The 25,919-nt window shown below is 40.7% G+C and overlaps 1 protein-coding gene across 1 annotated transcript; it reads left to right on the top strand.

Moving 5' to 3' along the window:
• The first annotated feature begins 5,756 nt into the window (after nucleotides 1-5,756).
• LOC124255031 lies at nucleotides 5,757-25,593 on the top strand. The gene is made up of 19 exons (XM_046688866.1): nucleotides 5,757-5,883; nucleotides 6,350-6,459; nucleotides 7,317-7,425; nucleotides 8,047-8,220; nucleotides 8,570-8,698; nucleotides 9,094-9,257; nucleotides 9,662-9,827; nucleotides 11,260-11,329; nucleotides 12,510-12,713; nucleotides 13,350-13,465; nucleotides 14,134-14,208; nucleotides 15,121-15,189; nucleotides 20,748-20,870; nucleotides 21,921-22,062; nucleotides 23,187-23,300; nucleotides 24,237-24,319; nucleotides 24,731-24,798; nucleotides 25,007-25,070; nucleotides 25,483-25,593. The coding sequence occupies exons 2-19, from the start codon at nucleotides 6,389-6,391 to the stop codon at nucleotides 25,591-25,593; spliced, it is 2,052 nt and encodes a 683-aa protein (XP_046544822.1). The 5' UTR covers nucleotides 5,757-5,883; nucleotides 6,350-6,388.
• Nucleotides 25,594-25,919: the final 326 nt, after the last annotated feature.

Below are 25,919 nucleotides of genomic sequence, written 5' to 3'. Positions count from 1 at the left end.
CAAACCCCAGCCCTGATACACTATTGTTCCTCATAATGTTAAATTATATACAGTTCAAGGTTAAAGTGAGACTCCCTCACTCACTCGCCCACCCACTCACTCATGCACCACAGATAAGATGTGTTAAAAGACTGGAACACTAACATACCATGCTGAAAGTTTCTATATTGGAAAAATGTGTGTATACCAATGATTATATGCACATAACCAATTGCAGTTGCAGGTATGAGTTGTTCATGATCCACTAAACTTCTTCCAAAACTTGTATGATTCCATTTCCACCCTCTCCATTGCACATATTTTATATTGGCATTAGAGTAATAACAAGTTTAATTTTGAACTTGTGAATATTTATATATTTTAGGCTTAAACCTTGTGTTTACAAAATGCATTTTTTATGTTTGAATGATTTGTTAGACCATGAATTCAATATTCCTCCCGTTATCTGTATTCATATGAATATTTCTTCGCTTCTTTCCAAATGTTTTTGTATAGAATGCACGCTGCAATGATTTTGAAATATCCATTGTGTTATATATTGAGAAAGTTGGAAATATAGTGTTTGCATTTTCTAAGGAATGAGGACGACATGTGATAGTGTACAGGTGTAAGGAAATGTTTGTTGGTTGCCCCGACCACAGTGATTTCATCCGATTGATGTTTATATCCCCTACCTGTACCCTGCACAGCTACTCATATTGAATACTCTGCTGACTAAATCAATTCTGATTCCCCATATCCGGTTGCCCTGTTTGCACACTGGCCAAACATATTGCATAGACAGGTTGGAAACTTTAAAATGGAAGCTTTAACATGTAGACAGACATTAACATATGTTCAGAGATCCTTATGACTCACACTCTCGTAAACTATGCAAATTATCACTATATTTTCATTAATTTTGAGTCTTGTGTATAAATACTTAAAATACACATGGATCATTGAATATTTAATATTATTTTTTATAGTATATTTAATAATGACTAGAAAGAGGGAATCATGAAGAAGAATAAGTAAAGGGAGACAACTCTTGAGTTTAAACATAGCTTACAAATAAGTTTTATAATGCTGTCATCACTCATTTCTTTATATGTGTTGTTTGATGTGCTTGTTCTCTGAGGTGAATCATATTCAATAACCTTCACTGAGCAATCCTCATTGAAACTTACTCTCATCGTCATCCAGGCTTAACAGAAGACGCTCGAGACATGCTGTTCATGCGGTTGCTGCATATGCCATACCAAGGTCAAAGGGCAGAGGACATGGTTGTCTCCGGGGAAAAGTTGACAGCGAAGACACCATCAGAGAGGAAAAAGCAAAAGGTAAATGAATTAGTTGGAGAATAATCATGATTTTTACCTGTGATTGTCTCCATATTAATCTCTGTGGACAGTCAAGGACAGGATTGTTTTGGAACCTGATTGTCTTCATAGGAACCCCTGTGGACAATCAAGGTCGGGATTGTTTTGAAACCTGTGACTGTCTTTATAGGGACCTGTGGACAGCCCAGATCAGGATTGTTCCAGGAACCTGTGATTATCTTGATAGGGACCTCTATGGACAGCCCAGATCAGGATTGTTTCAGGAACCTGTGATTATCTTCATAGGAACCTCTATGGACAGTCCAGATCAGGATTGTTCCAGGAACCTGTGATTATCTTCATAGGGACCTCTATGGACAGTCCAGATCAGGATTGTTCCAGGGACCCGTGATTGCCTTTATAGGAACCTCTATGGACAGCCCAGATCAGGATTGTTCCAGGAACCTGTGATTGCCTTCATAGGAACCTCTATGGACAGTCCAGATCAGGATTGTTTCAGGAACCTGTGATTATCTTCATAGGAACCTCTATGGACAGTCCAGATCAGGATTGTTCCAGGAACCTGTGATTGCCTTCATAGGAACCTCTATGGACAGTCCAGATCAGGATTGTTCCAGGAACCTGTGATTGCCTTCATAGGAACCTCTATGGACAGCCCAGATCAGGATTGTTCCAGGAACCTGTGATTGGGACCTTCATAGGAACCTCTATGGACAGCAGGATTGTTTCAGATCAGGATTGTTCAGGAACCTGTGATTGCCTTCTTCATAGGAACCTCTATGGACAGTCCAGATCAGGATTGTTCCAGGAACCTGTGATTGCCTTCATAGGAACCTCTATGGACAGCCCAGATCAGGATTGTTCCAGGAACCTGTGATTGCCTTCATAGGAACCTCTATGGACAGTCCAGATCAGGATTGTTCCAGGAACCTGTGATTGCCTTCATAGGGACCTCTATGGACAGTCCAGATCAGGATTGTTCCAGGAACCTGTGATTGCCTTCATAGGGACCTCTATGGACAGTCCAGATCAGGATTGTTCCAGGAACCTGTGATTGCCTTCATAGGGACCTCTATGGACAGTCCAGATCAGGATTGTTCCAGGAACCTGTGATTGCCTTCATAGGGACCTCTATGGACAGTCCAGATCAGGATTGTTCCAGGAACCTGTGATTGCCTTCATAGGGACCTCTATGGACAGTCCAGATCAGGATTGTTCCAGGAACCTGTGATTATCTTCATAGGAACCTCTATGGACAGTCCAGATCAGGATTGTTCCAGGAACCTGTGATTATCTTCATAGGGACCTCTATGGACAGTCCAGATCAGGATTGTTCCAGGAACCTGTGATTGCCTTCTTCATAGGGACCTCTATGGACAGTCCAGATCAGGATTGTTCCAGGAACCTGATATTGCCTTCATAGGGACCTCTATGGACAGTCCAGATCAGGATTGTTCCAGGAACCTGTGATTGCCTTCATAGGGACCTCTATGGACAGTCCAGATCAGGATTGTTCCAGGAACCTGTGATTGCCTTCATAGGGACCTCTATGGACAGTCCAGATCAGGATTGTTCCAGGAACCTGTGATTGCCTTCATAGGGACCTCTATGGACAGTCCAGATCAGGATTGTTTCAGGAACCTGTGATTGCCTTCATAGGGACCTCTATGGACAGTCCAGATCAGGATTGTTCCAGGAACCTGTGATTGCCTTCATAGGAACTATGAACAAACATCTTTATTGTCAGCATTCCTGAGACAATCCTTTTGCTTGATGAACACTTTTCTGAAGTTTGTTTACATACAAGATGTCAGTATTCTAAATGACACTTATTTTTCCAGTGATTTACAATTTCAACAAATAGCTCTGAATTGAAATCTGAAAATATAAAATGATGTTCAACAATGTTTAACTTTGTCTGACTTTGTCATGCAAAACAAAAGAAAAACACACAATATTTTATCACTGCTGTTCATAGAATAGTGCTTATTGCCTATAAAACATCCTAGCAAAAAAACTACCATCAAATATCTTTCAGTATCAAGTTTGAAATGGAAAATATCAAAAATAGTTTGACCGCTTGAATTTTATGCCCCAAATTGTATAACCATGAAAGACCTTAAAGTGATTATATTTTCTAGGTTATGAAAACATCTTCAGACCCAGGAAAAGTAAAGTCATTTCCCAAAGATGAAAAGACAGTTTTGACATTGAGGCGAGGAAGTCATGAATACCACTCGGACAACATGCCAACAATGTTTGACAGGGAAGACGGAGGTCATGAATCCCACTCTGTCAACATGCCAACAATGTTTGACAGGGAAGACGGAGGTCATGAATCCCACTCGGTCAACATGCCAACAATGTTTGACAGGGAAGACGGAGGTCATGAATCCCACTCGGTCAACATGCCAACAATGTTTGACAGGGAAGACGGAGGTCCTGGAGTGCCGTTAGTTCAGCAGGGAGGAGAGTGGGACAGAGAGAGTAGTGACACAGACCTCCACCAGGGGGAGCTGAGGGATAGCAGCCAATCGATGGACAGAGAAGTAAAGGAACCTGAGGATTCTGGGAGAAGACAAAATGGTGACACTAGTTCTGAGAGAAAGGACCTGACAGATGAAGAAAAGCAGATTCATAAAGGTCTGGATTATTTGCAAAGCAGAAATTCTGTGTCCAACAAGGTGAAGAAAACCTTTTCTAGTATGGTCTTCACTGGCAAGAAGAGCCAACCTGCTCTAAATCATATGGAAAAACATGAATCTAAGGAAACGTCAGAGTTTCCAAGAGCTGTTTCTAAGAAATTTTATAACATGCCAACAAGGATCATTCAACAACCAGAACACCCTGTCGAAAGATCATCTATTCTCAAATCAGTTATTCAACAGAGGCCTGAATCTGTGCCCAATAGTACCGCAAAAGCTCAAAATGGATCATATTTAAAACAATACCCAAGCCTTGTTAGAAATAGAAGTGAGAAGAAAGTTCCAGTATACTCACAAGGACATGATCAACCAGGAAACATGAAAACAGTACTGTCACATGACACGGGGAAGTTTCTAAATGTGTTGAAAAGTGGGGGCAGAGAACGCAACAACCCTAGAAGAAGGGATATACCTCCACATCAGGTATATGTAATCATATTACATATGTTTAGGTCTCCACATCATATATATATATTAAATGAACTGCAAGGTATATGTAATGATATACCTCCACATCAGGTATATGTAATGATATACCTCCACATCAGAAGTATGTACCGTATATCAGTATATTTCCATATCAGGTATATGTAATGATGCATAATGATCTGTCTATCACCTAAGAAATCCCGTGAAGGTCTGGGTTAGAATTGATCTTCAGTAACCCATGCTTGTCATAAGAGGCGACTAACGGGATCGGGTGGTCAGGCTCGCTTACTTGGTTGACACATGTCATCGGTTCCCAATTGCACTGATCGATGCTCATGTTGTTGATCACTGGATGATCTGGTCCAGACTCGATTATTTATAGTCCTCCGCCATATGGCTGGAATATTGCTGAGTGCAGCATTAAACTTAACTCACTCACTCACCTAAGAAATAACAGATCTCCATGTTTCTTTCCAGAGAAAGCTACTCAGCTATTCTCCAGACTCAAGTTACAGCAACAGAGGTAACAGACATGACAAAGCTGTAGTTTCTGTCCCCTGTACTCCCCTTCTGGCTGATTACTGATGAGAGTGGAACACCTCAAATTCTTTTAAATTGTTCTAGCTTTTAATATCAATTTATGTGGTAAAAGTTTCGCCTATTTTTTTTTTTTTTTACCAATGTTGTTTTCACCCTCCAGATACCTACCATCACTACACTCGGCCGAGGTCCTCACCAGCTGCGGACACACCTGGGGTAATTAGATGTTTAGTCACACCCAGGAATCTGTACCATAATTCATTTCGAGCTGTAACATACAGAGTAAAGTCCCTGCTTCAGGAACACTTCTTACTATGTCATGGACGATGTGAGTTTTAAAGTGAGTCCGTTGTGCAGTATTTTGGTAGATTTTGTATTTCATACTGTTGTTCTTATGAATTGAACATTAACTCTTAATATTTCTTGTTACTTGAAACTATGCATGTTAAACACTACATTACAAATTTCAGTCATATAATGATGAGATATGTTTTATTGATTACTATTTTTGTTTTTGTAACAGCTAATTCTTTCCCCTTCTTAGGTGAATACCAAGGGAGCATATTGATTAAACTTTATATATTCATGCTGATGATGATGAAATTGATGAGCCCCCTAGCTCCTTAGAACAAAATGGGTGACCCCCCTTAAAATCATCATCACCCCCCTAGCCATAAATTATGAACGGTCCCTAAGTGGCAGGGGACATTGCCATATTAATGGCAAACACTTGTTATGGATATTTTTATTAATATAGCAACCAAAATGGAACTTTCATGTCCCCATGGTAACAGAGGAGATGTTGTATGACAGTCAGTGGAAGGCCATGAAGTCATATATATCTGATGTTGGCAGCCTGGATATCAACTTCAGTGTCTTCATATATGGTGAGTAGAGAATTGTGTTACTAAAAATAGAATGGGAATTACCCACAACCTTAATCATGTGTCTCTGTTTGTTGGAATCCCCTAACATTTAAATGTGGGAAATCTGCTTTTTATGTAATGAAACAATGAATGACTTGATATGCAGTCAATACATGGTTTAAAGGTCCCGGAAAAGGCAGTATCATTCTAGGACTTCCAAGTTTGATCAAGATTACCTTTTCAGGCCTGTAAAAACAAGTCATGTAGTAAATATGATTGTTCATTATCAAGTTGTTAGTTTCTCACGTCACATGTGAAATCTTCAGTCATGTATGAATTTTTACCTTTTACTGAGACTGATTAAAACGACATAATTTATTGTTGGTTTTATATGAGTATCTATTTTTCAACTGTTATACAAAATATTCTTGTAAACATTCAGCCATTACAAAGTAAAATGCTTATATTAATTGTTGTGTTGTTGTAGGTAGGAAGCCTCAGAGTTTGATTGGTGGAAAAGGTAGCCATGTTGTATCCAAATGGCAGGGTGGTGACGGTCATCCCTTCATCGCATGCCACGCTACTGGAATCTCACAGGTGAGGAGGATCAGCTTCATGTTGGTTTGCTATTCCATGCAGCACTCAACATCATTCCAGACATATGTAAATAACAACTTCTGGACCAGACAATTCTGTGATTGATATTGTGAGCAATGAACCATGGTGTTTGTTTTGCAAAAACACATAAGGCCAGACCAATTTTATTTATTGTTTTACAGATTTTTGTCCTCAGAAAACCTAAAGGCAGTAGGGAAAAAAATTAAATAAAATCATCAGTCAAAGTAATATTCCTTCTAAATACTAAAAGTATTTTCTTTTGGGAATTTATGAAGTGTATATGGGGCAAAAAACAATCTACAAGAAGTTTTCTTGTAAGTTTTCATTTTTGGCCAATAAAACATAAGGATTTTATTTTTTTAGAGGGGGAAATTATTTTTTATTTTTTTTCTTATTCTTGAAAAAATACGACCGGCGGATCCGTAAAACAAGAAATATAATTGGTCTGGCCTAATCAACCCTGTCACTAAGCCTGACCACCTCCTCTGTTTGATCTTTCGATCAAGATGGGTAGGTGGGAAGGGACCTATTTTCAGCCGGAATCACTACTTGGGGAACAGACCAAGGCTTAATCATCATGGTCAAGGAAATGATCTGATAAACATAAAGGGGTGAAAAGTCCTATTTATCAATACCTGCCAAAATGACTCATTTGTGCTCAAGTGAACTTTTGATGATCTACCAGTTCAGAAAGTATGGATAATATTAACTTCATGCATCTTTTGTTTCAGTTTTCATGTAAATTTGTCAATAAAGTTTGCGATATTATGATATATGTGTTTGTATTCAGATGAAAGGAATGAATTAATTGTCAATTATTATTTGTTGTGTTTCAGGAAATTCATTGACTCGCTACCTCATGAAAACAGTCTTGTTTTCTGCCAAGATTTATCGCCTGTCCTTGTCAATGAAATGTACACAAAACCGGAAATGTTCAAATTCCAGGTCAGTTCTGTCAAAGTAAAAAGGATTGTGACTGTCTGTCTCGTGTCATGATATACTTCCATTTGTTGAATGAAACTGGCAAGAATACAATATTTGTGGTATGAAGTGCCATTAGTTGTAAGTACACTATGACCAATTTCTGGACAATTTGTAAGTAATCTTTATAAGTGCCCTTACTATACCCTAAAGATGAAAATGTCAATTTGTTTTTCCATGTGTAATTCCTGTGATAGAAACTGAGATCCACTTCACCTTAGAATGTCCATTTTACAATGATCTCAGAAAACATCTTATCCCAAAATATTTCTTGGAATTTCCATCTCTCGATAATTTTAAGCAGCTGCTGTTATTTCATAATGAAATAATAACTAATCTTGGAAAGGGCACATTTCTTGCATGTAAATTGCGGAATAAATTTCAATCACTTTGATCATTTCACATGTTGATTTTTGACACTGACAGTCATTGCCTCTATTGTCATCTGTTTCTCTGATTTTACAGGTGCTTCCTGTGTTTCTGCAATATTCTGATATGTTATACCGTCTATAATGGGTCTGTGGCCTCAGCACCAAATAAAGTCATTACTCAACCTATATTACCTGGGTATTACTTTCTGTGCAGGTGCTGGGACTGGATGTATTCCATCAGATGTTATCACTGGGTGATACATACCTATATTACCTGGGTCAGATTCTCACAATGGCAGAGACAACATTCCTGGAGATTCCTCATTTTGACCAGCTCACCTTTGCCCAAGTTATCCTCGGAGGCAACACATCAGCAGTTCCAGCCCAGGCTAGTTGTGTTACTTCAAGTAGACATCATTATCTAAATCCAGCTAGTACAACATGTATACAGTTCAGAGTAGTAATTTATGAAACCAGGAGTTCGGTAATTATGTTTGTCAAATACTTCTGAGAAAGGGATGGAAGATTAAAGTGATTTGTGCAATATTGCAACATTAAGATGAGAAAATTGTTATCGTGTTGGAATCAAACCAGAGCCCAGGAATGACAAGGCAAATGCTTGAATCAATGTGCAACAAAACTGCTTCCTTACTTCCAGTAAAATATTAGAGTGGTAGATAATTTATGGATATGTATAGCTGAGGATGATCATGTGTAGCCCATGTTTTCTTCCCTAGGGGCTGATAGTGGATGCACTTGCCCTTGTGGGGGCCGAGGCAGAAAGCCTACAGACCCTGAGAGTTGTTGTGCAGGAGGAGATCCACAGTCTCATCATCAGGATCAAACTCAGGTCCATGCAGAGGAAGGTAGGTTACTCAACAGCATTGGTGCAGTGAGGGACTGGGGATTCCCCTACAGCAGAGTGTCTGAGGTTTTAGTTTTATTCCGCTTTTAGCAATATTCCAGCAATATCACAGCGAGGGACACCAGAAATGGGCTTCACACATTGTACTCATGTGGGGAATCAAACCCAGGTCTGTGACGTAACTAGCAGACGCTTTAACCACTAGGCTACCCCACTACAGCAGAGGCTCAGTGAGAGATCTGGGATTCTCCTATAGGAGTCCTAACTGACCTGAAGCAACTGATGCCAGTTGTAAGAGGCGATGTAATTGAGGGTGTGGTCAGACTTGGTGATTTGGTTGTGTATCATTGTATCCCAACTGAAATCATTCACTCCAGAACAAGTTGTGTTTTTCAGGTGCAGATTGGCTGTGATAAGACTCCTGGTACCCTCACCCTGCTCCCAGATGGCGCTGTGTCTCTCCAGATGGAAACTGTTGATACTTTCTACACAGTCTCACGTAACAAAGTGTCTGTCGGTTTGGACCTACTTCTAAAACTTGAACCTCAACCTCAGGAAAGGTGACACTTTTAGCTCTCCTGTGAAATAAGCTTGTGTTATGGCTCTTCATTTTCTGTCAGCCAGTTGATTCTTTAATGCTTAACTTAAAACTCTACTTCAAACCTCAGTGAACTAAACAAACCATTCAGGTCTATGTCTACAACTTGTTAGTTTAAAAATTCAAATGCTACGCATTTAATCTCATCCTTTTCTTATGCTAAAATTGTACATATCGGCTTCATATTTGAAGGATGTTCAATAATCCATACTGAAATATGCCTAGAACTTATCAATTGTAGTTCACTGTATAATATGCAAAGATTTTGTAGGGTTTGGGCCAGAGACAAAGCCATAATCATAATATAATGAAAATAAAGGCAATAATTTATGGATGTCAACTTTATTTTGAGTGCACACTTGACAGGGCCATGCTGTTCCAAAAGTACTTGGAGCTCCCCATCTACCCAGACATGTGCCCCGCCCACTTGGTGTGGGGTGGTCATCAGCTGATGTACCAGCCTGTCACGGAGGATGTGAAACCAGCGCTGCTCCACACACAAGGGGGAACCCGGGAGTCCGACATGACACAGGTACTGTGTTGCACTGTGGGTAGATTTATCTCTTTTAAAGACTCCAGAAAAACATCACCCACTATCCCTTCCAATTCTTATCCCCTTCTCAGCTCTACCAACCCAAACTCATTCCCCTTTCAGCTCTAAACATCAGAAACTCATTGCTTGAGTGCATTTAAAAAAAAATGTTTCATAATTTTAACCTTTAAGCATAACATTTTCCGAGAGCTTATCTGTAAGTCTCGGGGGGGGAGAAGTGCAAGGGAGACAACTCTGTCGGTAATAACATATCAGTCAGGTGTCCATTAAGCCCATTTATTATGCCCTCAAGTCTAGTACCACAACTCAGGTTGGGATTGTTCATAGACTGTAGGTGGGAGATGGGGTTAGCATCCTTCTGGGGTATGGACATTGCTATTGTCCATGAGGAAGTAATATTTGTTTTAAAAATTTCTGTTAGGTGATGAAATCCTCCTCATATTCAGGGTTAATTACATGATAGGATGGAGTTTAAATACAAATCCAAAAAAGACCACAGGGGTAGTGCATCTTTTTTCGTTTGAAACTAGAAACGGTTGCATGGAACTTTGCGAAAAAGATGTAGAGCAATTACATATGAGACAATAATAGATAATTGTACAGCACGTGTCAAAAGACATACAGGTCCTTTGGGCTGACAGGATTATGTTTTTATTAGCCCAAGGTTCTACTTGCCACTGCCCAATGGGCAAGTATTTTTTTCCATTCATGCATGACTAAATCAAGAAAATACAGCTGCTTATATTCTTCTTACTCAAAGGGTTTTTATACCCATCTTCCTCACTGCAAAATACTGTACTACAAAGAAAGATAAACCTTGTTTCGTTACCTGTGCCATACACCTTGTCATATCAATTATTCATTCCTCAAGTGACCCTTGAAGATCCAGTGTAACAGGCCAAACCTTCCCCGGGGTAAGAATATCCTAGGACAAAACTTCCCTGAGGAAAGTTTAGCCTAGAAGATCCGGGTTGGAATTGGTCTTTAGTAACCCATGCTTGTCGTAAGAGGCGACTAACAGGATCGGGTGGTCAGGCTCGCTGACTTGGTTGACACATGTCGTCATATTTTTGTATTTTTGTATTTTTTTATTCATTTGTATTTTAGTCCAGCTCTGTGATCCAAAACGAATTCCTTTTAAGGTAATAAAAGTGTGTCTGTCTGTATCCTGTTGCACAGATTGATGTTCATGATGTTGATCAATGGATTGTCTGGTCCAGGCTCGATTATTTACAGACCGCCGCCACCATATAGCTGGAATATTGCTGAGTGCGGGGTAAAGCAATAAACCAATCAATCATTTCTTGAGTGAATCACATTGGTTGATAGTTGATATAAACATATTTTATTATTTGTGTGTTATAATTGCATGGGTGTGGGACATTGTAAGAATGATCATATCTGTTTAAAGGGAACAACAGCCTTGCTGGTCCAGGAGATGGAAAGAGAGTCCTTCTCCTTCCTAGATTACAACAGCATAGGTGAGTGGGGTGCATGTGTGAGTGAGTGAGTGATTGATAAGAACTGGTATAAATGTGAGATTTAAACCCATACCCAGCAGGCCTCAAGTGTACAGGCACATATCAAGACTACATACAACCTTTGGGAAAAGTTGGCTTACAGCAGGGCATGAAACTCCCAAAAATTTCAGCCAGACCACAGGGCTGGTTAGAACTAATACTTGCCAGCCCTGGCCAAAACTTACCTGCCGACATAAAATACTAAGCTACTTAGTATAATTCAATTAAAACTTATAAAATACTGAGACAAAAAATAATACCAATGCAAGAAAAGAATTAACTGTTTATTTCAGAATTGTGTTTAATGCTGTTATCACACCATCATGTTTTATTATCCTGAAATATGATGAATATCTTCATATACATAACTTCTTTGAGTGGCATTTAAGAATTTGGGAAGTACACTATAGAACAAACTTTGTGATAACGAATAAAGAGAAGTCGTTATCCATAAAGTTTGTTCTATATTCTTCATATACATGTCTAAATTTTATCCCAACCGTCGAGCAGGTGAATTTGAGAATCTGGCAGTCCGTGTTGGAGGCAGGTATTTCGAGCGCTGCTTACAGGGTGTCTTCACTCCAACAACTTCCAACTGGATCTGCACAAACATATTGATCAGATCTTCCATTGGCTTCTCTGAGTATATAGTGAATTGAAAGAAAACAAAATGTTGATGAGACAGTTACAGGATGTGATTGCCAATAGTGTCACCTAAGTATTTACCAAAACATTCACATGAAACCTTTTGCTCTCAGTGTAGACCAGACCAGTGCTCCCTGAGTGAAGTCTGACTGACTGTTATAATTACATTATTTTACTTATTACCAACGTGGTCAATGTATGGGTAGTTGCATACTAATCTCATACGTCACACGAGTGTCGTATCGCGTTGACGTGTCGTAACGACTTGGCCTGAGATTCTAACGATTTGATTGGATAAACGATAACCTCTCAATTAGGTCACATTCATAACAAACACATGAATTCATTCATTCTACAACTTATATGCATTGTGGGAATGTAAACATTCTGAACGTTGCCGTGTCGGCCGGTCAGATACCATAGGAAGGACACTCTTTTCGTATAATTCGTATGCAATGAGACCTTGTGTATTATTCTCTATATATCATTGTACCAGACAATATTGGAGTTCAGCTGGCACTACAGTACCCCAACAGCACGTTCGTGAGCCTGGTGTCAGCTTCCGATACTGCCGACACCATCCTCCAGGGCCTGCAGGAGAGGAACATCACCAACCTGGTGCTAAATGTCATGCCCCTGGACTCCACTCTGGTGACAAAACTCATGAAGTGTCCGGACTTCCTCCGATACCAGTATCTAGGTGAGCCATGCTCAGTTGAGCCACCTCATGTCAACATGAAGTCTTAACAAAACTTTTGTATCATTTGTACTTAAAACAAGTATTGATGTGGTGGTATGTGGTCCTGTGCATAAAGCAACGTTGGTCGCAGACAGTCCTTGGATGAGTGAACGTGTTTGACTCCTGAGAGTATCTGGGACTTCAGTCCTGCCCCACAACAAGCACACTTGGCACATGTGGTCTCACCTTAGGCAAGTGAGTTTGTTCATGAATTGCCTCTGTTTGCCCACCAGTGAATGGGTACCCGGTGGGATAAGTCATATGACTGTTAACCTTCTAGTGCATCACAGGCAGCTTAGGTTATCCGGTAATACATTATCAGCGCTTTGAGCACGCACAATCGTGTGGAAACAGGTCCTTTATAAATGGGCAATATTTTTATTTTTTATTATTAATAATAATATTAATAATAATAACCTTTCACTTGGGGAAGAAAGGTCATGTCAGTTCTGTTGGGTTCTGTAGTGTTTGGGACACAGTTGACCTGTGCATGTAGACCCTGACATAACATGAGATCTGTATGTATTGTGTGTTTCCCATAGACTCCCATGCCGACTGTGTGTTCCAAGTCGTGTGATTTATATATATATATGACAGGTTATGATGAGATTCTTGGGCTGATGAAGAGGGTGATACGGCCCAACTTTGATCTCCTGATTGGACAGGTGATAGCTACAGGTGTGACGTCCTTCATACAGGTGCCATCTGGCAAGGTAATATCTAGATATACCTGTATAACTGTCATATTTGCTTAGTTCATGGAAAAATGGCCCTAGAAGCAACGTGGTTAAAATGTTTGCTGGTTTCTGCCTCAAGTTCCCTTCCCATCAGTGTAAATGTGTGAAGCCATGTGGGTGATCCAGGTCATTGTACCACTGGGATTGCTACAGTAAGATGTCACTCTCTCATACACATTGTGTCTCCTATGCAAGGGAAGTATGTATCCTCTTTTCCCTTTCTTGAAATTGTTTTACAATTTTCGAACTGAGTTTTGAAATGTATAGCCTTTTCCTTCCAATATACATAGCATAAACACACCCCATAGGATATCTTGGCCAGCACTGGGAGGCATCCATGTTGGAACTGTTCTCTCTAGTTTCACTAGTTCACGTCACTACCGTGTTACACAACACAATCTAGCAGCAGTGGGATTCCTTATATATAATTGTTGCTCAAACTGTATACCTTATTTCTGTTAACTGACAAATGCTTCTCTTAAATTTGCAAACAAGTTTTATAAGTTATGTTCATGTAATCAACTGGTATGGAGATTACAGTGAAATCATTCAACATCCCTACTCCAGTGTGTACGTAATAGATTAAGCTGGGTTCACAAATGAAAAGTGGACAGCAAAAGTTATTTAGTTATACTTTGTTGCAGATTCTGTCCCTGGCAACAGCAACTTTTTACCCAGAGGAATTCCTGCAGCAAGATCAGCAGCAGATCAGCCAATCTGTGAGTCAATTTAGATACAGAACTTAATCTTTTTAGACTGAATATTTTAGGCAAGGGGCTCTGTGGCTTAGTGGAAAGATAATCTGCATGGAGAGCAGAAAGTCCCAGGTTGGTGGAAAAAGTCAATAAAATATGTTATTTGTTGTTTCCCTGCCTGGTGTTTAACGTGAATGGGATATCAGAGATTGAGTCAGTACGGAGTGGGGTATTCATGTTAAACTGGTAACTCAATGTGATAACATTAAACAGTGAATCTGTAAACCAAGCAATAACACAGACTAAGTCAAAAGCTTTTCTGTACATGGTTTGGATATCTGCCAACTTCAAAAGTGAGTATATAGCAAAAGGTCTTAGTTATATTTATTTGTTTCCCCATGCTACCGATATCCAAATCACTATGTCAGGACCCTGAATCAAAGGCCAGTCCAGTTTTATTATTTGTAGTAAAAATTTATATTCCAAATATGACAAATATTTATGACAAGGACTAACTGTATCACTGTGCTTAGACTAATGCTTAGTCTCTGAATATATATAATTTTGATAGTAACAAACAAGCCCATTTATATTGAAAAGGAGCCCCAGGGAGACCAGAGATTCAGAGGAAATCTAGACTTGCTTTATTTAGGGTTTTAGCACTGCAGAGAGGCTTGGCAGTAGGGAAAATAATGTGGTTCAGGGACTGTGAGACAGACTACACTGCGCTTTACTTTGTTGTATACTAAATTCTTAAATCAGTTTAGCTGTGGACAAATGTTCAAGTGAGCTAAAAGCATGGCATGTTATTATCCAATAATGTCTGTGAACTATCAATCTCTTCTCTGAACCAGGGCGGTGGGGTAGCCTAGTGGCTAGCCTAGTGTAATGACCAAGCATGCTGTTGTGTAGCTATTCATCCTTGTTGTGTTTCAGCAACTGTTTCAAGCAGACAGACATCCAGTAACACAGTTCCGCAACGTTGAGAACCAGTTTCTGTTCCAGGTGAGCGGATAGTGTGGGGTGGTGAGGTAGTGTGGTTTTAGGAAAGGGGGGTGGTAGTGTGCGGAGGGGTGAAGGGCTAGTTTGGAGGTTGAGGGTGAGGGGACATGCTGGAGAGAGCTTGTCAGGTGGTTGAGGGGTGGAGTTTGAGAAGGGGGACTGTGGTTGTGGGCGAAGTGAGGGTAGGGGAGTTGATAGTGGATTGGGAAGGGGGTAGTCTGGCAGTGGAGAGGTGGGATATGGTCAGCAGGGATAGTAGAGCGTGACTTGGGAGGGTAGTCTGGTACTGGCTGGCTTGGTGTGGAGGGAGAGCATGTAGGTGGAAAGTGGAGGGGGAGAGTGGGGAGCAGGAACATTAAGAGTGGTGGAGAGTGGATTTAGGTTCCACACTGCTCGATCTGCCGAAGAAAACCCTTGTGTTTACCAAGGATGTATGATTATTTCTATGTTATAGATGTTATATTATTTCATTTAATAACCTACATGGTGTCGGTATCTGTAATCACAACTGTATGTACTGGTACTGGTACTGGTGTGCTAACAGGTTCAGGACTTGCATTTCAGCTGACATTTTGTACTCGTTCCTGGCACTGCGTTTAACCAAATATCCTGTTTGTTCACGTCTAGACTGAGAGTTCCTCACACGTTTCGAGCAAACTGTGTGTTTGAGGTTCACCAACTAGGAAAAGCTACATGATGCCTTCCTGAGGAGGTTTTATTTGGAATATATATTATTACTACTGATATATCGATGTCTGTAAAGCCAAACCTCTGTAAAAACCTTCAGAATTGAGGCTAACAATATCCCTATCTCTAAAGCGATCCTACAGGAAGCACATCGCCAGAACAGAAACAGTTCCAGTGTTGGCAATAAAAACATGTTTTGTTTTCTGTTGTCATTTTTATGCAATGCTTGCTTGCACAGATATGCCACACATGGCACCATTTTGTGTGTTTACACAAAAGCAGTGGCAGTAAAAATATTTGTTCTCTTTTTAAGTACTGAAATAAGTTATACAAGGAGAGTCTATTTGATGTGATGTAATTCTCAGATATGAAATTTTTAGGCCTAGGTTCAGTTAACTGTTGATTTAACAGTCTCAGGTACACAACATTTCCTCAACCCTCAAGCATCAAACTATTACCTCCTCACCCACCTCACCCCAAAACACAAAAGATTACCCCTCCCCCACCACCCTCACCCCCTAAACACAAGACTACTCCTTATCCACCACCCTCACCCCCAAACACAAGACCCCTTCCCCACCACCTCACCCCCAAACACAAGACTAGCCCCTTCCCCACCACCTCCCTCCCCTACCCAAACACAAGACTAGCCCTTCCCCACCACCCTCACCCCCAAACACAAGACTACCCCTTCCCCCACCACCTCACCCCCAAACACAAGACTAGCCCTTCCCCACCACCCTCACCCCCCAAACACAAGACTAGCCCTTTCCCCACCACCCTCACCCCCAAACACAAGACTAGCCCTTTCCCCACCACCCTCACCCCCAAACACAAGATTACTCCTTATCCACCACCCTCAACCCCAAATACAAGATTACCCCCTCCCCACCACCCTCACTCCCCAAACACAAGATTACTCCTTATCCACCCACCTCACCCCCAAACACAAGACTCAGCCCTTCCCCACCACCCTCACCCCCAAACACAAGACTAGCCCTTCCCCACCACCTCATCCCCCAAACACAAGACTACCCCTTCCCCACCACCCTCAATCCCAAACACAAGACTACCCCTTCCCCACCACCCTCAACCCCAAACACAAGACTACCCCTTCCCCACCACCCTCACCCCCAAACACAAGACTACCCCTTCCCTTCCCACCACCCTCAACCCCAAACACAAGACTACCCCCTTCCCCACCACCACCTCCACCCAAACACAAAGACTACCCCTTCCCCCACCCTCACCCCAAACACAAGACTACCCCTTCCCCACCACCCTCACCCCCAAACACAAGACTACCCCCCTTTCCCCACCACCCTCAACCCCAAACACAAGACTACCCCCTTCCCCACCACCACCACCCCAAACACAAGACTACCCCTTCCCCCCACCCTCACCCCAAATACAAGACTACCCCTTCCCCACCACCCTCACCCCAAACACAAGACTACCCCTTTCCCCCACCACCCTCAACCCCAAACACAAGACTACCCCTTCCCCACCACCCTCACCCCCAAACACATGCCCCCTCCTCACTCCTCACCACCCTCACCCCCTCCCAACCAACCTTACCCACAAGCGCCTGCCTGCCCCCTTTCCCCACCACACTCCCTGTCACCCACACCACATTACATTGTGTAAATACATAAACTGGTGAAGCAGAAAGAACACATTTTCAATATGTCTTGAGTACCCAAACAGGTATGTAAGTATATATATCATATAAACCCTTTTTAAACAAATAGGTATATAAAAATCATTTAACAATTTACAATTACTAAATATGGCAGCTGAGATAGTCACATTTGTCTGATGTATCAAACCTGATTTGTTTATTTCATGGTGGTAATCCTTCAGATCCAGCTTCCCTCATGTCAACAACGCTAACACAAAGGACAAACATTCATGTCAAAGCAGGTCTTGTCTCACAGTCAAAATCAATCTGATCAAATAAGTTTCCATATTACAACCTTCCACCCCTCAGTAGCACATAGACTCTACCAATATTGGTAGAGTCCACTTGAGAACAAGTCCCAGACACGTCTGCGATTGAGTATTTCCAATACCAATCAGTGATTGATCTTTGATGACCTATCAATATTGGTGATCAGTCGGCTGAGGCATGTTAGGACTACGACCAGGCAGAACGTCAGAGTGAGGCAGCCTCACTCTGGCTCACAGATCATGTTGAAGCTCTGTGAGAACTTGTTTCAGACCAGCTCTGCAGAAACCTGCTCCAAGATGATCAATATTGGTTGATTTGTTATTGATTTTGTTCAATACCAAATTTCCCAGGCTTTGGCAACTTGTTTGGACAAAGTTGCTGGACAAGTTCTGTCTGCTGGTTGGAGAGGAACAGGTGCTTGTTGAGAGAGAGGTTGGGACTTGCAGAACGGGTTTAAGAGGGGTGTCAGCTACACAGTTTTGCTGACTCAGTGTTGTGGGAAACACGTCAGGTGTATATAATACATCATACTTAGGTTTGTTACACAAGAAATGTGTCACTTGTTTATATCTGCTTATGATATGACACACAAAAAATAAAAATTATGTATTGAGAATATACAGAAAACTAATTTAGATTTAGCAGTAAGATAAGTGATGATTTTAAATGAAATATGTTTTTTCCTGTTTGTTGCAAGTAAAAGGAAGACTTATATCTCAAATTTACATTTGATACATTGAGTGATTACAAGAACTGTCATGATGATATGATTATTCATGATAATATAATAATAATCATAATTAAGAGGAATAATGATGGTGGGAACCAAACAGTAATTTGAAAAATAATAATTATATTCAATAATCATAATAATAGTAGCAATGACAATAATAGCAATAATAATTATAATGATGATAGTTGTGACAGCTATGTTTTGAAAGTCTAGTGTTATAATGTTGTACATTCCATGTACACAAACTATATGTCATTGATTATTGTCCTCTGTTTGTGTTTAAATAACCTCATTAAGCTATCATGTATGGACATATTGACCCATTATACACAGCTTCTAGACTTGAAGGAAGTGGAATAGTCCTTTGTTGTGGGTTGTTTACCTGGTAACCCCTGACAACCAGGTGCACCGGCTGATTCAGGAATGCCAGATAATGAACTCACCCTTCCATGACAGTGCTGTAGGAGCTTGTCCACAATGGGCTAGTCCCACAATAGTTATTTCACTGCGTCAAGTAGCTGGCTTTGTGAAATATGACCCAGCTCATTCAGCTGGAGGGAACATAAACTTCCACTCAGTTGAGAATTTGAGGCATGGTTTATTTGTTTTGAGTAAGGTAACCACCAACAATAATTAAAAAACACAGAAATGTGAGTGAGTGAGTGAGTTTAGTTTTACGCAGCACTCATCAATATTCCAGATATATGGTTGCGGTCTGTAAATAATTGAATCTGGACCAGACAATCTGCACAATTGGGATACGATCCCATTAGTTGCCTCTTTCGACAAGCATGGGTTACTGAAGATCAATTCTATCCCGGATCTTTGCAGGTCACACAGAAATGTGAGTGAGTGAGAGAGTAGGAGTGCTGATGGGTGGTTCTACTGTAAGAAACATTAGACAGTAGAGTGAGTGAGTGAGTGAGTGGGTTTTGAGAGTGTGAGTTGGGTGGGTAAGTGAGTCGGGAGTGATTGGGTGTATGTAGACAAATTGAAAAACAAAAAAAATTGAAATTGATGAGGTGAATTCTGTTGAATGGAATAACTGCAACTGTGTGCAGACTGAACAAACACTGATGAAGTATTAAGTAACAATAATGAATGTATGAATAAAGGAATGAAGATAGATGGTTACATGAATATAATGAAAACTGACAATAACTTACTTGTATTGTTTACAGCAACTGCAAATATATGCAGATAAACTCGTAAAAAGGAAAACTGAGTGAATGAATACACAGATACCAAAAACTGACAGGGGTTTGCAATAAAATATGTAATATATAAGAAGCAAATTTGATGCTACTGATAGATTTCATACCAAAAGACACAAGGATGTCCATTATAATTTTTCAGGTAAGTTGTGTTTTGTCTCTCCCAAGTGTGTAATAAGGGGTGATACAGTAACCATCTGTAATCATATGTTAACAGGATCATATCTCTAAAACTAATATTTATTCTTTCATGACACTTTGTGCATACAAAAAGATCAGATTGGGGTGGGGTGGGGTGGGATGGGATAGGGATGAGTTATCTTCTGATTCATGTTTAAACATCTTTATAGTCTTGTTTCGCTATACTGGTGACAGGTTATTTATCATAGGGAGGGGGGCATGAAAAATATGTTCAAAAAAGTAGTGATCAGCAAAATGTGATATACAGTTGTCAGTCAATCGCTATATGGCTAAAATAATGTCGATGTGACACTCACTCTCCGAAAGAGTTTGTTATTTTCACTATTGTTTAGTGACTTTGTTGGAATAAATGTAGTATAACTCAAGGATTTAATGTAAGTGTTTATATATCATGTTGACTTTTAAGTTCATCGATCAGTCAGTGATCAGGAAAACCATTGGCGGATCCAGGAATGACTTAAGACCACATTGAAGATTTTTTGCATTGGCAGAAGATTTTGGGGCACACGCGCCTGAAACACACACATACACACACACACACACACACACACACACACACACACACACACACACTTCAAAATTCCTGGATCTCCCCATGAAAACAGTATGCGTCCAATCCAAATTTTGAAGAAAAACAATTTCAACCTGGAGATCTGTACAAATATCATACAGTGATTAGGGTATCTGTTGTGAAAGCCAGTATTAGGTAGCACATCCCAGTATATATTCACATGTAGCTGAACTTGGTCAGTGAATGTAGTACCTTGCTTTACAGAGTGCCAAGGCTGATGTTGATATCGAGGTAGCTGCCAACGTCCTCTCACCTCAGGCTCTTTCTGATGGAGCTCAGTTGCCATGGAAACTGGTTAGAGTTGACATCAAGCGACTGAAGTTGGAGGTGAGAATTCAGTAGTGTGCACTGTCTAGTGGTGAATTTATCCTAATGGAACAGTAATATTACGCTTGGTAGCTGAGGATGGTTCGTCAACTGTCAGCAAGCATGAATGAACTTTGAAGAGTTGTGTCCCTTATCTGAAATCGAACACAGACGCTGCAGAGTTGTGTCCCCTGTCTGAAATCGAACACAGACGCTGCAGAGTTGTGTCCCCTGTCTGAAATCAAACACAGATTGTGTAGAGTTGTGTCCCTTATCTGAAATCGAACACAGACACACTCCAGCGCAGTGATGACTTAGCATAACGTCACTGCCACAGGCTAATTGCATATCACATGACGAGACTTTTCTTTTGTTGGTAAAGAAACGCACATATGCGTAAATCAGGAGAGACTGACCTTATGCAAGCTTTTCGGTGCTCTCTTCATATTGTTTTACATTGTTATGTAGATATTCTTCTACAACTGCGACAGTCAGATTCATGACAATACATAGTTAAGCATCAAAGTTACTCCATCGATTGCTCTGAATAGAGCTTCGATGACAGCACGTGGAACAGCATAACCTATGTAAACAAAGGATCGCTACGCCAATCGAAATAGTGTTGCACATTTTGGATATTTTCACCATGAAACTAAACCATTCTATCAAAGAAGATTAAGTAGATGTGTAGACTCGTCAAAAATGAAAGTGTTACGAAATATATTCAATTTATTGAATGGACTGTGCAAGATGTGAGGAATCGTCACATCTTGTGCTCTGGCCTGTGGCAGAGGTGTGCATTAGTTGTGTCCCTTATGAGGTACTATGCTGGTCGCATGGAACTCTGGGTAGGAGAATGGAACACAGACTGTGCAGAGTTGTGTCCCTTATCTGTAGTCAAGTACAGACTGTGCAGAGTTCTGTCCCTTAACTGTAGTCAAGTACAGACTGTGCAGAGTTGTGTCCCTTATCTGTAGTCAAGTACAGATTGTGCAGAGTTGTGTCCTGTAATTGTAAGGTAGCACAGACTATAATCAACAGGTGACAGAGGAATGGCTTTGTTTGCTTCAGGTGGATCACCACTTTGACTACAACCTGGATGGCCACTCCAGGAAGTACACACTACACTGTATCGGCCACAACAGCTCCAGCTACACTGTCTACCTCGTCCGCAATACTGATGGCTTCAAAATACCATATGGCACTGTCAATGGTTTGTATTTGCCAGTGTTATAGGCTCAAAAATCAATAGATTTGATATTTATATCTTTATGATATACAAGTCACAGGTTTTTATGTTTGTTTGTAACCATGGTTGCATAATATTTTAGTGAAAGTCATTTAGGACAGATTTCTTTAATTTAGTGGTTCATTAGAATAATCCCTAGCTGTAGCTGCGATCAGCATACTGCCTTGTGAATTGTTGAGTTTATTGTAGTCTCAGTCATGATGGGGCAGAATTTCTGCAGTTTAATGCAAAAAAACCCCAGTAATCATTTGGTGATATGCTTCACAATGGGAAGATGATCAAACAGCATTTGCTGTTCCAAATTCAGTATAGTGTTTTCCAATCGACAAAAACTTTTAAAACTCTTAAAACTTAGTATGTTTTTCTCTTATTTTGAAAAAACAAAACTGACAGTGTTTTGATCGATAAATTAGGAAATAGACAATGCTGTCACCAGCAGTAGTTATTAGCTGATTCATCGTCAGTATTCATATTTCAAGGATTACTGTAGCTCGGGCTTACTCCAGGGGTTAACAAGTGTTGATATGAAAGAGAAGGATTGGGGTGTGACTGATTGCAGTGTTCTCCTCTTACAATTCCTTCTTTTAGAGTTTACATTTGGACACCAGGAACAACAAAAGTATGCACTCATTAACCCACTGTATGTGAAGAGATTTACCTAAAGTCATGCAGAAATATTGAGGACCATATCCAACTTAAAACCAAGTCCCATCCATTCAAAATACATGGGAGACTTATGTCCACCATTTTCAATTTTGTTTACAAGTCAAAAGGAGTCATGAGAGCTTGTTTCTATATGATCATGTGCATTCGGAATTACATCCTCAAACAGAATGGGTGTCTTAGAGTCTCTTCTCTGAATAGATGCGTTTCTGCTCACAACAACCACCAATTATATTCAATTATGACATAAACATGACTATCCATTGTTGGACAATGAAACTGTTTGAGGAAATGTAGTTGAAAGCTTATATGATGAATGCATATGATGAATCTTGAGCTAATTTTGATCTGACTTTATCTCAGACTTCCACTGAAGGTAAATATGTGACACACCCCTCCATTGTACTTGATCTGTTCAATTCCAGCTGTGTCTCTCATTGCACTGTTGAGGATGGGTCTTGTCTCTCCCATCAAGGAGAGGTTTTACTCCGAGTTTCTCCAGCTGCCACTATTTGAAGACATGGCACCATGGAATATCGGTAAGACCGAGACACAGATGACTGATGCCACTATCTATTCAATAAGGAAGCAAACCTTCCATCATTTTGTTTGTAGTCAAGAAGAGGTGAAATCAGTTTCTTGTCATGTTCAAGATTGTTCCATGTACCTAGTGATCTGCACATGTATGTGTCAGCTTGTGCTAGTCTGGACTGTAGCACCAGCCACCTGAAATAGGGCACAGTTCAACATGAATGCATAACTCAGATTATTCTCAGGACAACGTGTCCTTGGTTCCCTTAATTCTAAACCCTAGAAAAGGTCCACTGAAAGAGGGAGTTGTCATTTTATTTGTCCAGCACATCACCTAAGAAGGGAAAAGGTACCAGCCAAATATGGGCCCTTGATAAAATAGTTCCTGTTCTGTAATAAAATTTGTGAGGTGAAGGGAAATGTTGCTTTACAATATTCAAGCTTTATCATGCTTGTTAGGGACTGATCATAATTTATGGCTAGGGGGTGGGGTGGTGATGGTGATGGTTTTAAGGGGTGGGGGTAGGTGGGTGGGGCTTTCACCCATTTTGTTCTGGGGAGGTAGACGGGCTCAGCAATTTTGTACATATAAGTATTAAAAGTTATGCTTAAAAATTATCAGAGGGGGTTATTGATTTTTGTACATGACACGCAGGGGAGGGGGTTGTCTCTTACTTTGTACATAAATTTTAGGGGGGAGGGGGGGACATTCACATTGTACATGCTTCTCCATAAAAATCATCATCAACCCCACTAGCCATAAATTATGAATGGTTCCTTAATACTAGTAATTTATTCTTGTACACACAGTTGACTAAAAGACACATGGCTGTGTCATAAATACTTTGATTTTGCTATTTGCTTTGTAGGAAGACTTATTGCCACAAATAGTTGAAAAGTCCTGTAGCATGCTTCAAGGTACTCCATGCTTGTCTGTATTGCAGTGTTTAGGGCAGGGAGGCTGGAATACATTGACTATGACAGCTGCGATCTCACATTCAACAAGATGTCCTCAGCAGCGTACCAGGTGAGTGGTCAACTCTGGTGCATTCAATACTTCACCTGTCAGAGTTAATACCTTAGAAGGCTCTGCTCACACATTTCAAGGCTCAGGACCTATGTCTGACTTCAAATAAGCTTTCATATGCAAGAAACGTATTCATGTGAGACAGACAAACAGAGCTTGCAAGTTGGTTGTTTTACCCACTGTTGTTTTCTTTTTGAGAGAATATTGTAAATGAGGTATTTACATGTTTTTGCTGTTATGTAGTATTAAAAAATGATCATGGTGGTACTTACATGTCTTGGCATGATTTAACATTTGAAAATGATTATAGTGGGGGCATCCCAAAGTGTTGTATTAAACTGGGGTGGATGGGGTTATCAAGAGAAGCCAATTCTTCATTGATGTCCCTAACATGTCTCGCTGAACATAAAGGTGATGGCAATGTTGATGAACTTCAAGAGGACAGTGGATGACTTTGGACATTGCAAGTCAGATGCAAAGTAAGGAAAGTATTCATTAAGAACAAAACTTATTTCTAGTCTTTGTCATGATTTTATGACACTTCAGTCAGAAATGCCTCAGCAATTATCAGTTGTGATTTTACGCTTCATGTATTCAGGCAAAACTTCGAAGTCAGTGTTACCTTGTGCCTCATCAGGTACAGTTGACTTATGTTTCTCTCATCTTCTCCCCCAATCCATGTTTCAGGACCCCCTATGGCTTTAACCTCGTCTCCAGGTGTGTTGGGAGTGACTTCAAGGGACCTTGCACTGTGAGTCGCATTTACCTTACACAGAAATGCACATGTAATTGACTTTGAGGATCTTCATCTTCTTAAGAAAAGTGAAGGGATAGTTTGTGTTTTTTTATACAAAAACACAGACCAGCTTGAACTGTATCTGATAAAAATGTGTTTCTAGCTTTTTGGGTTGTGGAATATTCTGATTAGTAACAAACATGCCAGTCAACCTATTCCTGCTATCTGTATTGTAACAAACCCAGGCATGGTAAACCTGTGGCTCTGGTATAATCAGTGGCCCATGGTATAGAAAAATGATCAGCTATTATCTCAGAGCTCGAAGCAAAAGCTATTGGGGACCTGGTCTGATCTTGAATCCTTATGGTGGTGATCCTCATTGAGGAATATATGTAGTGAGGATTATTTCAACCCTTCATGTTGTCAGGATACCAAGTACCCAGTGCCGTGTGGCGACCATACCTGTAGGGCAACTTTCATAGACTGTCTGCTGGCCCTCCAAGCCCTGGAGCAGAGCAGCACAGGTGACCTTGTGTAAGAGTAGGGCAACTTTCATAGACTGTCTGCTGGCCCTCCAAGCCCTGGAGCAGGGATGCAGCACAGGTGTGTGGTTGAGTAAGAGTAGGGCAACTTTCATAGACTGTCTGCTGGCCCTCCAAGCCCTGGAGCAGGGATGCAGCACAGGTGTGTGGTTGAGTAAGAGTAGGGCAACTTTCATAGACTGTCTTCTGGCCCTCCAAGCCCTGGAGCAGGGGCGCAGCACAGGTGAGTGGTTGAGTAAGAGTAGGGCAACTTTCATAGACTGTCTGCTGGCCCTCCAAGCACTGGAGCAGGGGCGCAGCACAGGTGAGTGGTTGAGTAAGA

The sequence above is a fragment of the Haliotis rubra genome, unplaced genomic scaffold (assembly GCF_003918875.1).
Source record: "Haliotis rubra isolate DU_JTF1 unplaced genomic scaffold, ASM391887v1 Scf59, whole genome shotgun sequence".
Taxonomy (NCBI): domain Eukaryota; kingdom Metazoa; phylum Mollusca; class Gastropoda; order Lepetellida; family Haliotidae; genus Haliotis; species Haliotis rubra.
This window is presented reverse-complemented; position numbering and strand designations above follow the sequence as displayed.

Coding starts and splice junctions, on each gene's coding strand:
- LOC124255031 (XM_046688866.1), top strand. CDS start 6,389: ATGTTGTATCCAAATGGCAGGGTGGTGACGGTCATCCCTTCATCGCAT. Junction 14,209..15,120: donor AGCAGCAGATCAGCCAATCT/GTGAGTCAATTT, acceptor GTTGTGTTTCAG/CAACTGTTTCAAGCAGACAG. Junction 24,320..24,730: donor TGTCCTCAGCAGCGTACCAG/GTGAGTGGTCAA, acceptor CTGAACATAAAG/GTGATGGCAATGTTGATGAA.